Below are 15135 nucleotides of genomic sequence, written 5' to 3' on the forward strand. Positions count from 1 at the left end.
TTAACGCACACTAACACAAAGTGTCGTAGAAATCGCGAGTGTAAGACGTAGTTTGTCACGCACACTAAACTAATATTCCGATTCTTAAAAGTTATTATATATTATATATTTAATAATAATAATTAACTACAATTCTCAATAACTTTTATTTGTATTAATTTACATTTACTTTTTTGACTTACATGTTGAATCAGTATACATATTAAATATTAATTGAAATTATTTGTAAAACGATGAAAATGTAGATCTTGATTTAAAAGAGTGGCAATGAGTTTCTTGCTACTTCTTCTCATTAGCTCAACCCTGTAAATTTTTTTTTTGACATTCATAAGTGTCATTTCCGTGACCTACATGAATTAAGTGATTTTGATTTGATTTGGGACGTATATATTATCTAAGCATTCCCGTTTGGATTGCGTTCGAAGTGCTACGTATTTTGTCGAGTTTTTGTTATTATTTATCCGTTACTATTAGTTTTCTTGTTTGTTATGGAATCACAGCCTACCAGCTCTATACAACCTTTGAAAAATATCAATTGTTTTCAATATTCAAAGATATAGATGAAAATGTTTTGAACCCCTGAAACTTTGCTTACATTCTTTATCTCCTCTTGTTGGTCTTACTATACACACGCATGCTTTTATTACATTATTAAACCGTGCTACGCTATAGATTTTTTTTTAACTTGTATACCCTTTCTCAATTCTTATTAAATTACGCCATTTTGTTTTTAAAAAATGATCCAAGTGAAATCTTACAAAAATCTCTTAAATTAATAGCAATAAAAGGTGTGCGTCTCGGAACGCCTGAGAAGTGATAACTTAAACTAATTTAAGTTGAACTATTTTATATTGAAAATTTTTTTTAATGAAAATAAGGGATGAGACTTGAAGAACATTCAGCTGATGTTAATTTATACGCTCTGCCGATTACAATGCAGTGCCGCTTAGGATTCTTGAAAAACCCAAAACTGAGCGGCACCAGTGGGAGGCTCCTTTGCACAGGATGCCGGCTAGATTATGGGTACCACAACGGCGCCTATTTCTGCCGTGAAGCAGTGATGTGTAAGCATTACTGTGTTTCGGTCTGAAAGACGCCGTAGCTAGTGAAATTACTGGGCAAATGAGACTTAACATCTTATGTCTCAAGGTGACGAGCGCAATTGTGGTGCCGCTAAGAACGCGGCACTGCATTGTAATGGGCAGGGCGTATCAATTACCATCAGCTGAACGTCCTCCTCGTCTCGTCGCTTATTATCATAAAAAAGAAAAAAAAAACTACAATTGCGCTGGTCACCTTGAGACATAAGATGTTAAGTCTCATTTGCCCAGTAATTTCACTAGCTATGCCCATCAGACGGAAATAAAATAATGCTTGCACGTTACTAATTCACGGCAGAAATAGGCGCCGTTATGGTACCCATAATCTAGCCGGCATCCTGTGCAAAGGAGCCTCCCACTGGGTGATATTGAAATTTAACTTGAGAAACGCGTTATTACTTAAATTTTATGTATGAATAAATATGATAATTTAAGGATAGGTTATTTATTAATAAAATCATTTATTTATTATTAAATATATTTTATTCTTAGCATTTTGTGTATGTACATTATTAGCATCATTATTAAATCCTATAAAAGTAACAATTGGTTGGAGTGAGAGAAGAGGAGCCTGCCTACCATTGCAGTATGTGTGAGAGAAAGGGAAGCCAGACAGACTGGCGCCGTAACGCGTTACGTTACGAAGCGGTTTGCCCTCCCATAAGAAGTTATCACTTCAAAAAGTCGTTCTTGTTTATATTTCATCCTTTTCTCCAAACTTTTCTTTGTTTTTAACTGATGTTTTTAATTATTGGGCTTTTTTGATAATTTCAGGGGCTTTTAGACTACCTAGCATCAAAGGGCTACCCTAAAGAAAACTACAAGGTGATATCGAGCTGGCCTCGGCGGGACGTAAGTGTTGTTAACTATTAATATGGAGATAACTTTTTAATAGGACCATATACCCTCAATATGGCTTCATTCATTATGATCAATTAACAAAAATATGTATAAATATATCTATTATTATATATTGTTTTATTTAATGCTTCATATTATATTCATATGTGCATGTGAAGATATTAATTTATATTTGGAAATAATATAGTAAATATGAATGTCATGAATATAATGTACTTGAATGTACTCAATATGGCTTCATTTATGATAATCAATTAATAATCATAGCATATCTGTATAGTTTCCTTGCGAGTTCGAATAAAAAATGAGGAGATCCGTAGTAGAACCAAAGTTAACGACATAGTCCAAATCATTGCGAAACTGAAGTGGCAGTGGCCAGGGCACATAGTTCGACGGACAGATGGCCGTTGGGGCAGTAGAGTCCTCGAATGGCGACCACGTACCGGACGACGTAGTGTTGGTAGGCCCGCCAGAAGATGAACCGACGATCTGGTCAAGATCAAAAAAATTCTATTGCAAATAACCTGTAACTCCATACCTACTTTGTGTAATGCAATCACAGCGATTCACTCCATTTTAATATCACAAAATATTGTACAATGTATTGGCGCCAAAATAAGAACTCAATGAACAATCATATAAAAATGACAGATTCCAAATTCAAATGTTAAAGGTTTATTTTTAGTTGTAACAGTATTTATGGCCAGACTAAGTATATATCAAGTGGATGTGACGCCAAGTTACCGTGCTATCCTTTAAAGAAAACTTAAACTGTCTTATTAATTAACGCAGTTTAAAGGCACTCCAAATTAATAATTACTATTATTACCCTGTCATGTAATTCTGTAGTGACAAAGAAATGATAAAGACAGAATGTTTTAACCTTCCAAAATCGGGAAGTTCCATATGTCACTAGATTTTTCAGATACACAAATATCGGAAGTGCCGTACGGCACACTATGCCCTGGCGAAGTTCTGATCCTCATTTAGTTTATAAGTTGGTTTATTTTGCATATTCTTATAGCTTGTTTCAATAGCTTTCTTATACATCCACTTAAATCATCATTATTATAAGCAATCTATTAATACAAGTAAAATAAAACGCATTGACAGGCCGCTGATCTAAAATCGCGCCGATCTATGGCATACCGCGGCGAGGGGCACTTGCCGATTTCGGAAGAATTTGACATAACTTTACTGCGTTTATTAATGACACTAAAATAGTTGTAATATTGCTTATATACAATATTAAAGGTAATTTAATTAATAACAAGCTTAAATGATTTCACTCAGTATGATATTCCAGCGTACATTTTTAAATAATAATACACCTTATTTCAGCTCACAACGGAATCTCTCAGCAGTACATTGAAGGCACTAAAACTTTATCCACAAGAAACAATAGTTCTCGAAGAGCGGTGAAGTGTGACCGCGCCCTTACATGTACCCACCCAGAGCTGTTTCACACCGAACGAAGCGATGCGGCTAGTGTTACGGACTTATTTAATACTATTTATTCATGAAACAGACATAATATTAAAGTTACATAAATCTGATGTTCCAAAAAGCGTAAATCAATAAACTAATTTTTCTATGGGTCAGCTTTGGCCTATTCAACTGTTTTTGTAACTATCTAACCTCATTTTTGCTATAGAACCTAGAATCTTAGAGCATAAGTAATATTGGATACAATTTATACATTCATATACATAATGCAATGCAGCTTTCCTTTCTTATGGTCTATTTTATTCTGTGAATGTAAAGTGGATATTTTTGTATAAATAATAATTAAGAAATTTCGCAAATTTTTACAAGGCCATAGTGTGTTTTTTTATCCGTTTTATTTAATACTTCAGTGGGGTATTTGACTACATTAAAATTATATACATATTAAGATATCAACTTATTTTTGGACATAAAAAGGAAATATGAATATCTTATTTACATGAAATTTTTATATTTAATTTAATTTTTGTAAATCACGCGTCATAAGGCTCTGGGAACAGTGACATCACTGGCTAGTGTTGCAAATATATATTTGGTACATGCACGAGCACTGAATCTTCGCATTTCATTTTGCTGTAAATTATTTCTTTTTTGTTTTATCTAAAAAAGAAACCATTAATTGTATCCTGAATAGTTATTTGGGTTTGTGTGGTCAATTTACGCATATCAGAGTTTATACGGTCTGAGTGAATCAAAATATGGATAGGAAATATCGACCTACATGGCTATATAAGAATCAATATTTATCTAAAGTTATTATAGCGCGTGATTATGCGTGGAAGTTGGCATTTTATTTATTCATATCTTATTAGTGATTTTAACTTGTTATTTACATTATTTTACGGCCATTCCTAATAGACTATCTACAGACAGTAATTAGCGGTCAATAATCTGAAGCCGTCCCAATATACCCTGTAAGTCATTCTTATCGCCTTATATTAGGACGCATGAAATTCCATCCAAACTTCTATCGCTGGTAAGCTATACGTCCTTCCATTGACAGACAGCGTGTACGGATAAGGTGAGTTACCATCGATAAGTTTATTAGGGCAGAAAAGTCAACGATAGTTATGATTTTTATCTCAAGTATTCCACAACCGGAGATAGACTGAACATTGGCAACGGCCGTTAAACGTTCTCATATAACTAGTCGAATATCCCATTGTATTCAGAAAATAATTATAATTGGCTTAGGATCTCACTTATAATATTATAATTTTATTTATATACATCATATTGTAGTACTTAGATTATTTTAACATGCCGCTATGTTTGCCGTTTGTTCGGTGTGAAATGCCATTAGTCATACGATTTACACGTCGTTGTGTATTGCCAATTATTATTGGCATTACCTTAATTTTTTAATTCAATATAACAGGCGACTAGTATGTCATTTATCTAGAATATTCCGATATAAATATAAAATGTTTCTAGTCCACTTTTTACCAACCACTATAATAATTATATAAGTTAGCTAAAAGTGACTGTCATCATTGATTTATATGACTTTCGAACCAGCGCTTCCTTGTAATCAATTTAAATGGCTTTTTCGGGACGGTGCTTGCGAGTGGAGTGCTCTATGAACTCTCCCATTCACAACCTGTATCATATTGATGTCTAGCATTTGAAAATAAAGGCATTTATTTTCTCAAATTGATTCCATTAGAATTCTTTTTGATGCAATTTCTAATATACTAGACACTACTACCGCTTCGGAAACAAATGGCGCTCTGAGAGAGAAGAAGCGGCGCAAGAAACTCGCAGCATTTTTTTTTGCGCGCTTTTCGAGAAACTTTTTGCTTCGCACAGCCAGATCAGAATCAATTACCGCCTGCAGTTGTCCCGAACCGATACGACTTTGGAACCTTCAACCTTAGAGCATACTCCCAACTTAAGGGCCGCCAACGCACTTCTTGACCCCGGTTTCACGGATGTCCATGGGCGGTTGCCTTGCCAGTTCCCATCACCTAAGCTGTTTGCCCCCATCTTATATAAAAAACAAGATTACTATACGTATTAAGAACAAACTGGGCTATCCCTATCCATGTTTGATACGAGCGAAAAATAATGAGATAGTCCGTCTTTAGCTGTGTCATTCTAGAATATGAAACCTTGTCACCTGAGCGTGGTTAACTAAGCGTGCGAGAGAGGAGCCTTTCTCTAACGGAGTTATGCTATTGTTACTGTAACCGATCTTAATTTTTCAAGTCGTAAACAGTCAGCCACGCTTGGCAATTAGCGCCTTAGTATTTTGCATAGTAAACCACTGACGCACACATTGGCAAATATTTGTGGTCACATTATCGGGCTGTCAGGTCGTCTTTAGTATATTCTAACTCTATGTTGTAAACGAACTTTATCTACACCCTAATGTTTTAAATCCTCTATAAAAGATTCTGAAACAGTTAGCTTACTGCTAACATTAAAAAGGCCAGTCCTAGTAACCATTACATCATCGAAACTAGTGTTGTAATTTTGTACTGAATTTCATCACAACACTCGTTTGGATGATGTAATGGTTATTAGGATTCATATTATGGGTATAGATAAAGTCTTGTATGCAACTGTTGATGATTAGGTCTTAAAACACTCATGTGATACTATTATCACCCACATTCGTGTTTTAATAACCCTTATTACACAACAGTTGCATAAATAACTATTACTGATCGCCATAGTGTCTTAACGTTCGTTCGTCTGTCTATTTCTTTCTTCCCCGACTGCGAGGGTGTTTATCAATTTTATGTATGTATGCTTGTTCTATTGAGGCGCTCTAGAGACACGCGTGGGTTGATTTTGAAAATTCTACTTCAATCAAATTGTCTTCAATAATAATCATAATAAAATTTGGCGACATTTTGTAAAAAAAAAGACGAAGCTTTGTTAAGTGGGGTTTTATGTCGAATGATCATTAGACAGTCGTGTTTTAAATTTTTTATTGTAAATTAATATTATTGTAATATAAGGCAGTCCGATCTCTTTGTCTATGAGAGAAAAGACACTATAGTAGACCTTCTTTCTGTTCTTTGTCTGTGGTTTCTTACAAATCCGACGGGTTCTTCTGAAGGACCATAACATCTTTACGTATATAACAGTGTAAATCGTATGAAGCTATAAATGATTCCACTTACCCGTATTTCAATAATGTTTTCTTCGTAACAATTCCTAGTCGAATTGTAAACCTCAGCGGAACATTTGTACTGTGTATTTAAATGCGAGTTGTTTCATTAAATTTGTATTTGTATAAATGGTATTAAAATAAAATAGGAAATATTTTTGATCTATTTATTTATATATCTCTAAATATAGATAATATTACACTAAATGAAGCAAAGTGGTTAGATGCAATACCGTCAATACTAATTACAGGTGATCCCCCCTATAACGCGGTAGAGTGGTTCCATGTTACAGGCTATCCCGTATAACGCGTTTTTCTAACCTCATAATAACCTCATAAAATAATAATAATTAATCACAATTCGTAACAAATATTCCCAATTGGCAGCCTAGTTTTACTATTTTATTAAGTAAAATTTGAAAACAAAATTTTATGAACGATGCGAGACTCGAACCCACGACTCGCATTCCGTGTGAGTGCTATTCCACCTGAGATAACCATTCGGGTATCGTATCGTATATCGTAATATCTTGTATGCTTTGTTCAACTCTCAGGTTGTGGCTTCATCTACACACAGGATTTACTTTGATATTTTTTTACAGTTGACAACCCCAATATTTGCATATAAGGAAATTGTCGCTCTTGCTAATCTAAACGAGTCGAGTCCCGCATCGTTTATAAAATTATGTTTCCAAATTTTATTTGTGTATTAATCCTAGAAGTGAGAGTTATCACTTTAATAACATAACAAATATTTTATTAAGGTTTTTAAAACACAAATTTAAGAAAATAATATAAATACTTTTGTAATAACACAAGTGACACACGTAGAAAGGTACGCGAAGCTAATTATAAACTGTACAAATCATTATAAATTTCACAGTAAAGAAATATGTAAGTTTGATAGCCCCGCGTTATATGAAAGAATGCCCGTGTTATATAATGGAAATTGAAATCGCTTAATATGCATTATAAGGGTACTGCGTTATAAGCCGATACTGTATTTAAAAGATAAAACGCCTTGGTCTTATTTAGTAGCAAAGTTTTTTTTTATGGAATAGGAGGACAAACGAGCGTACGGGTCACCTAGTGTTAAGTGATCACCGCCGCCCACATTCTCTTGCAACACCAGAGGAATCACAAGAGCGTTGCAAGTGAACATTGGCTATAATGTTTAATTATTCATAATTTATTACAATTTTCGTAAGAACTCTATTTTTCAGAAAAAAATATCCGCAGTAATAATAAAGCATTGCGTCGGTAAATTAGTTTTTGTTTTTTTTTTTAATTTTAGCAGTCTTATGTATTTCATGAGTTCGCAATTGAACTTCATATCAAGAAAATAAATCCTAATAAACCCAAGATGGCGGCTTGTACCTCTCTCAATTTGCGGGGATTAAACCAACTGTAATAACCTTAATTTCAATAGTAATCAAATCTAAAATTGCAACTTAAAATATAAAGATATATTACACAGTTTACTTCGTAGGAAACTAACTAAAAGAGTGATCTTTAACCCTGTCAACAATTATTTCACAGAGCATAATACATAGCGACATTGCCATGCCCACAGATAATATAACGAGTGCCATAGAGAATTCGTGAATGTTGACAGAGAATACACTAGTGTCTGGAGTGCGCACGCACTGTGGCTTCGGTTCGTCCCACACAGACTTCAAACGGTTCATCACACCTGCTTCGTACATTCGACGTATTCTGAAAAATATTTATTTATTTATTTAATCCACCAGTGGTAATTGCATTAATACAGTATTAATTATGTATGCATTATCTGTAAAGGCATAAACAGCATGCAATTATTATGAAGTTTACAAATAATTTATATCACTACATATTACAAAACAAACTCCTCGGCAGCATCAGTCTGTGTGTACGCGATAAACTCAAAAACTACTGCACCGATATTCATGCTTTTTTCACAAATTTTCGAGGTTTTCGAGGAAGTGTTTAGTATATAATTGTTTAAGTTTTTGGTCTACAATTGTGTATACACTAACGATATTTGTTGTAGATGTGGGATAAAAATAAGCCGTCTGGGAGCTTTCAACGAAAACCCTTTGAGAGATAACAATACAATGTATGGTGGAATTGTGTATCTTATATATGTCTACAGAAAAGCCCCCGATGGATATGTCTATCACTTAAGAATAACATAGGTACTATATGCATTTTAATACTTTAAAATTGGCAATTATAAAGCGGTTATGTAAGAGCCATAAATTAAAATTAAGTAACCATAAATAATTTTTCATTTTATACTTGATCTTTACAAAAACCACATAGTTTCGCCGAAATTTTATTAAGTTATTGACATTTAATCACAAAAAAAATTGCAATTTTCATCTTCGTTTTTCACAAAAACTACATATTTGCTTATAAAAAGAAAAATAGTTTGTTATGAAAAGTGACTTGTCTCTATCGAATGCACACCTCGTTTTATTTAAATTCGTGGAGATTTAAAAACCGACCCGAAATTTATAATTTATGTATGGACCCAATAGGGCAGAAGTACCGAGTAGCAAATATGAAAGAATATACAGTAAGTACCCATAAGCGAAGTGCTCTCTATACTGCGAGTGTTTCTGAATTAATGGGCCCATTTTCTGCATTGGTATCATGTATACTTCCTGTGATTCACATATCTCTGACTCCGTGAATGTTCTCCGCATTGCCGGGTACGCTATTATAGTGTCCAAGTGAAACGCAAAACCCCCATCCTTCACTAATCTCATGCCTTTATCTGGCGGGATGAAATTATATCCAGTACCGGTACGTACTTTCGTGAGATACAAAGATTTTATTACAGGATCTGTGCTCCGCTGAAAAGAAACGATGCTCTTAAACAAATATTAGGTAAATATCATTAAAGTTTACTCAGTGCTCTGAAAAAATACTCGGTGATGCAAAAAAACCGTTCATGACCGGTTTATTCAACAAAACCTTTATGCATAAATTTAAACCGTATAGTTTCGGTTAAAGGTACTACCTTCAACCGAACAAAAAGTTTTGTATGTATGTACCTTAACTTACTTAACGTTAACCTTTACAATGACCTAATGTTAACCTGATTTCTACTACCTACCTAATATTGTAATGATCAAAAGATTTGAAAAGACAAAATCAAAATTGACTGATTTTGAAATTCTTTCACGATAAGAACGGTGTATCCCACCAGTGGGGTTTTTCAAAAATCCTGAACGGCACTGCATTGTAATGGGTAGGGCGTGTCAATTACCATTAGCTGAACATCCTGCTCGTCTCGTCCCTTATTTTCATTAAAAAAAATTACTAAAAATATCACTGAGTAACAGAGCTGTTGTTTATTAAAAAAATTGAGATCCCTACATAACTTGCAATAATGTAAAAATAGTTAAAAAAGCAAGGCATTGCATTTTAACTACTTCTTAAACTCATATCAAATTTAGCTTGAACGAAATCGGGACAGTTCACTAGTAACAAAATAAAACCCCAACAAACCTCAAAATAATCCTTGTTATATATGACGTCATCGGCTCCAACTCTTAAGTTGCTTCGGAGCAGGTCTTTGACAGTACGAATAGTCTTCGGAGATTCCCGAAGCAGAGTTGACACAATCATGGCGTTGTAGTATTGGTACAATGTCAGAGTGAACACGAAGGTTGCAAACATAAGTAGCTTGACAGCCAGAGATTTTCTCGGTATTGACATACCTAAAATTTTTTAAAACACGTGGTTCAACAATCACATAGTCTGTATCTTTTTTTTTTATGTAGGTATATAAAGAAAGAAGACGGAGTGTTCGTAGGCCCCCCACAAGATGGACCTACGATCTGGTCAAATTCGCCGGAATTGGTTGGATGAGGGCACGGTTGTGGAATGCCAGACGCCAACGTGATGCGTTTGGTATTTAGCATTTTGACGTAATGTCCGCTGGTGGAATCAACCCGAACAGCTCTTGTGAGCACTCCCCGAGGATAAATGCGGCAGAAGATGAAGAGACAACCCACATCTCTACGCAACGATTCGAGTCGCTCTTCATTGTATGCGGTCAAATGGAAGAACCTGGTACTGGGGAGCGCCTGTCCAGAGTTGAGAACAGTACTCCATGAGAGGCCGAATTTGTGCCGGCTTTGTGGTGGCTTATAGTGAAGTACTATCTCGCCTTACTGAGTACACAAAGCTTTTTAGAAACCAGTTTGGCCTTCTCTTCCAAGTGACCACGGAACTGAACGTCGCTCGATATATTTTTTTAAATATTATATTGACACACTTTTACACAATTTATCTTGCCCCAAACTAGGCATAGTTTGTAGTATGGGTATAAGACAACGATATATTTAATACAATATACTTACTTAAACATACATAAATACATCCATGACACGGAAATAAACATCCATATTCATCATATCAATGATTGCACCTACCAGGATTCGAACCCGGGACCTCTAGCTTAGTAGTCAGAGCCACTAACCATTCGGCTGTATGGGTCGTCAATATTGTCGTCTCCAAGTATGCCCCCGATGGGTATATATGTGTACATACAATATATTACTTCGTACGTTAACAACGCTCTGGATATTGAGGGACTTATACAGCAATGGTATAAGAATATAGCTATCTAATGAAAGTCTTACTAATGTAATCTAATATTTTGATTGGTGTAGCTGCCGATTGTGGAAAAAGTTCATATATTTCAGTATATCTGTAAAGAGACTTGTTTACTAAAATAATATAGGTAGTAAAGTTGTAGCTGTCCGCAAGGAAGCTTGATTCTTTGAAGCTGATTGAAGCCTTTACTGTTTTTTTATCACATAGGTGTATTCAAAAAGAGCTACCTCGAAATCGAAGATAGCTTTTCAATTAAATTATTTGGCTATTGTTTATCCGAACATAGGAGGAGGTACTGTTACTGACTCTTTATATACAGAAGAATTAAAACGTGACGAAATGTGTAAGAAACGAGGCGAGAAGGATGCAAACTGGCAAAAAATATTTTGTTCCAACAACGTACGGGGCTCACAGGCCCGGCGTTATTTATGGCTGCAATACAAGATGCCTAATAATATTTACACAAATTAAAGGGGCGTCCATAAACTACGTAAGACTTTCTACGGGGAGAGGGGATCAACATTAATCTTTCCAAATATCATTTAAACCTGGTCTTCACTTTGATTAGTGCAAGTGCAAGTGATTAGTGTTGTTGTACAAAATGGCAAAATGGACCGAAGACACAACCTATAAATTTGTGCAGGAGTATCTAAAACATGAATGCCTTTACAGCTGTAAATCCCCTAAGTTCAAAATTAAGGGAGCCCGAGATACGGCCCTTGTACGTATCAGTGAAGCTATGAACATACCAGGGTTTTGAAGTAAAGAAGTTTATACTAAAATAAGAAACTTGAAGTCTACATATGCGCAAGAGACTAAGAAAATTAAACAGAGTACAAAATATGGAAATCAGCTGGAACAGGTGACGTATATATTCCACAAATAAAGTGGTTCAAACTATTTGATGACGCTTTAAACGCTGTAAATGTACAGTGCAGCGACTCAGGGAGTAATTTGGTAAGTATTAAATATATATTTATTTTATATTCTTTATTACATGACTACAAATAATAACACATAACCACATAACATTGAATTAAAACCACGTTTTACTTCAATTTATCATTCGAGACTGCCAAGAGACTGCACCTTTTCCTACAAAATAATTTGCATAATTATTGCGTTTGTTTTGTGCAATTTGAGATGATCTATTCTGCATGCTAGTCAATGGAACAAGTCCATCTGATGTCACTTCTCTCCAGGATCCTTCAATCAAATTTCCATTCTCTGTGTCCTCGATATCAACCGTGGCGACCTGTACGGGTACTTTGGATTTCTCGCCCAGTTATGCATGGCTCAACAGGCTTTTACGATTTTTCCACCTTCTTGGGAAAAAAGGGTAGGGGCCTTTCGAAAATTCTGTATCGACTAACAAAGATGCCAAAAGCATTTTCGATGATTCGTCTTGCCCGTGATAATCTATAATTAAAAATTTTTTGTTCAAATGTCAATTGGTTTCCACCATATATGGTTTTAGAGGAAACGCATTATCGGCCACTAGAACAAGACCTTCGGGCAGTAAATTATTTTCCAAGGCATGACTAAGATCACAATGGGAGAAAACTCCACCATCCGATACACGCCCGTTACATCCAACATCAATATATGAAAAACAGTAGTCATCATCTGCCACTGCCATGAGAACAATGCTGTTATTTTTTTTGTAGTTGAAGTAATAACTTCCTGCATTTGGTGGAGCTTTGACGGTAACGTGTTTCCCATCTATAGCGCCTGAGCAACCAGGGAAATTCCAGGAATTTCTGAAGCCTTTTTCAATCCTTTTCCATTCGTCGCCGCTAGGTACCTAAAACAAAAAAAAGATATACATTCATTGATAGTAGTGAAATGGGAATATTTGACTATTTCTGACTTTAAGAGTTGGTTTACTATATGTTTTTCTTTTTGTTTTGGGTTTTTGTTAATCTAAATTTATTGTTTTACAGCAGCTGGATTCTCAACATGAACAACTTGATGGAGAGGAACCTTCCACATCCCAATGCAATCAATCTGCTGAGATAAATAACCCCGACGCAACACCTGAATCACAATCTAATCAAGTTGAAGAAGAACAAAGAAAATCGCAGATTCCTCGTAAAAGGACAGTACGGGACCTCAGTCGTTTGGTCAATAAAGTGAAGAACGTGGCCGACTTAATTAACACACGCATGCCAACAGAAACAAAAACAGAGTTTGTTATATTCGGGAAAAGTGTAGCTGTCCAGCTTAAAAGTTTGCCAATCCACAAAGCAGTAGAAGGACAGATGTTTATCCAAAATTATCTTAGTAATTTACGTCTCCAACAAATGAGCCACGTCAATGGTGAATTTTTTGAAATGGTGAAAGTGTACCAGAGACCACCACCACGAGACTCTCGTTACACACAACCACCACGACACTTTCCTTAACACACAACCACCACGACACTCACTTACTCACAAACACCACGAGACTCTCCTTGCACACAAACACCACGAGACTCTCCTTGCGCACAAACACCACGAGACTCTCCTTACACACAACCACCACAATCTTCTACACCAGATCCTACTTATGACATTCATAACATTTCTGATGCTGACCACTCTCTCAACGAAAATGCAATAACTATATACTCTGAAAACAATGCATCTCAAATGTCAATTGAAGACCAGGATGACATATTGGCTCGGGCAGTTTCGAGTATTTACCAATAATAGAAAAAAAAAGTTTTTAATGTTACCTACCTTTACCAATAAGTTGATTGCAAATATGTATGTTGAATTTGAAAATAAACCTACTTTAATAGAAAATAAAAGGTTTTTAATGTTACCTACCTTTATGTAATCTCTCAGTGCGTTGTAAATAGCATCGCATACTTCGGATATGATGTTAGAAGTTGTCGATCTTGGTACCCTGAATAGGTGTTGCAAGACGCGTAAACTAATTCCGTTAGCCAATAAGTATGAAATAGCTTGCAATTTCACTTTCGCTGGCAAAGCAGGTCTCATAAATGTATCGCTTTTCTGTATGACGGGTGCAACAAGGTTTAATAGTATATTAAACGACTCTTCGGTCATCCTGAGAGCACAGTAGTATTCCGTCGTATCTTCAACAGCCAATTCCGTAAAGAGTTGGTAGCTTGCGCCATGAATGGGTCTTCTATTAATCCATTTTGGAACCCATACTCTTCTTGGTCTTGCAAGTTCAGCTTCCAAAAGGTCTTCGGTTTCAGACACCACCGCGTTTAATACTTCTTTCAGTACTTCTTCCAATTGCAAGCGCGCTTCTCGATGTTCGTCCATACTTGCTGGTCGACGGCCAACTGAATTTAAACAGAGCCACTAAACAAGAATGGGACACTACTCGCACTACTCACCTGCACTCGCACTAATCACCTGCACTCGCAGTGAATTGGACACTACTCGCACTATACACCTGCACTCGCACTAATCACCTGCGCTCACACTAATCAAAGTGTAAACCAGGCTTTAGGGGCAAAGGGGGCCAAATATCGCGTAATTATTATTTATAGCTTTTCTTCTTTTACATTTTATTGAACATCACTTGGAAATGATGGTTCCAGTAAGTAACTCTTGAGGCCGTGCACGAATCTCCATGGACTGAATTAGAGTAAATCTGTTGTTAATTTTTGTTTTATATTCATTATTTAATTTTATGCTTGTGAGTTTAAATCAGGGTAATATTCACAAATACCAGTCTTTGCTAGTCGTCAATAAAAGTAATGGAACAAGTTGCGTTTTTTGTTTTTTTTTTTCTCAATAATCCAACACGCTTACAGCCAAAACATAAATTTTGAAGAATCACGCATGAGATAGGGTGGGGGGAGGGAGGTGAAGAAAGTCTTATGATATCTCACCAAAGAGGAAGGGGGGGTCGAGAAATTCTCAAAAATCCTTTTTTTTATGACAATAAGGGACTAGACGAGCAGGACGTTCAGCT

General features: G+C 35.6%; 2 protein-coding genes across 3 annotated transcripts in view; one reads left to right on the plus strand and one right to left on the minus strand.

Annotated features, from left to right (window-relative positions):
* Positions 1–6742, plus strand: part of LOC126972072 (FAS-associated factor 1) — a 32996-nt gene extending 26254 nt beyond the window's left edge. For both annotated transcript variants that reach the window (XM_050818650.1, XM_050818651.1), the window contains exons 15-16: positions 1875–1952; positions 3303–6742. In XM_050818650.1, the coding sequence (XP_050674607.1) occupies positions 1875–1952; positions 3303–3383 (159 nt within the window). In that variant the 3' untranslated portion in view covers positions 3384–6742. The remainder of the gene's footprint in view (positions 1–1874; positions 1953–3302) is intronic.
* Positions 6743–12515: 5773 nt separating this feature from the next.
* LOC126972127 (putative nuclease HARBI1) lies at positions 12516–14099 on the minus strand (the record flags this gene model as incomplete). Its single annotated transcript, XM_050818721.1, has 2 exons — positions 12516–13000; positions 14010–14099. Coding segments are annotated over 2 exons (447 nt in total), but the record flags the coding sequence as incomplete, so codon positions are not given.
* Positions 14100–15135: the final 1036 nt, after the last annotated feature.

This window comes from Leptidea sinapis, chromosome 25 (genome assembly GCF_905404315.1).
Source record: "Leptidea sinapis chromosome 25, ilLepSina1.1, whole genome shotgun sequence".
NCBI classification, from domain to species: domain Eukaryota; kingdom Metazoa; phylum Arthropoda; class Insecta; order Lepidoptera; family Pieridae; genus Leptidea; species Leptidea sinapis.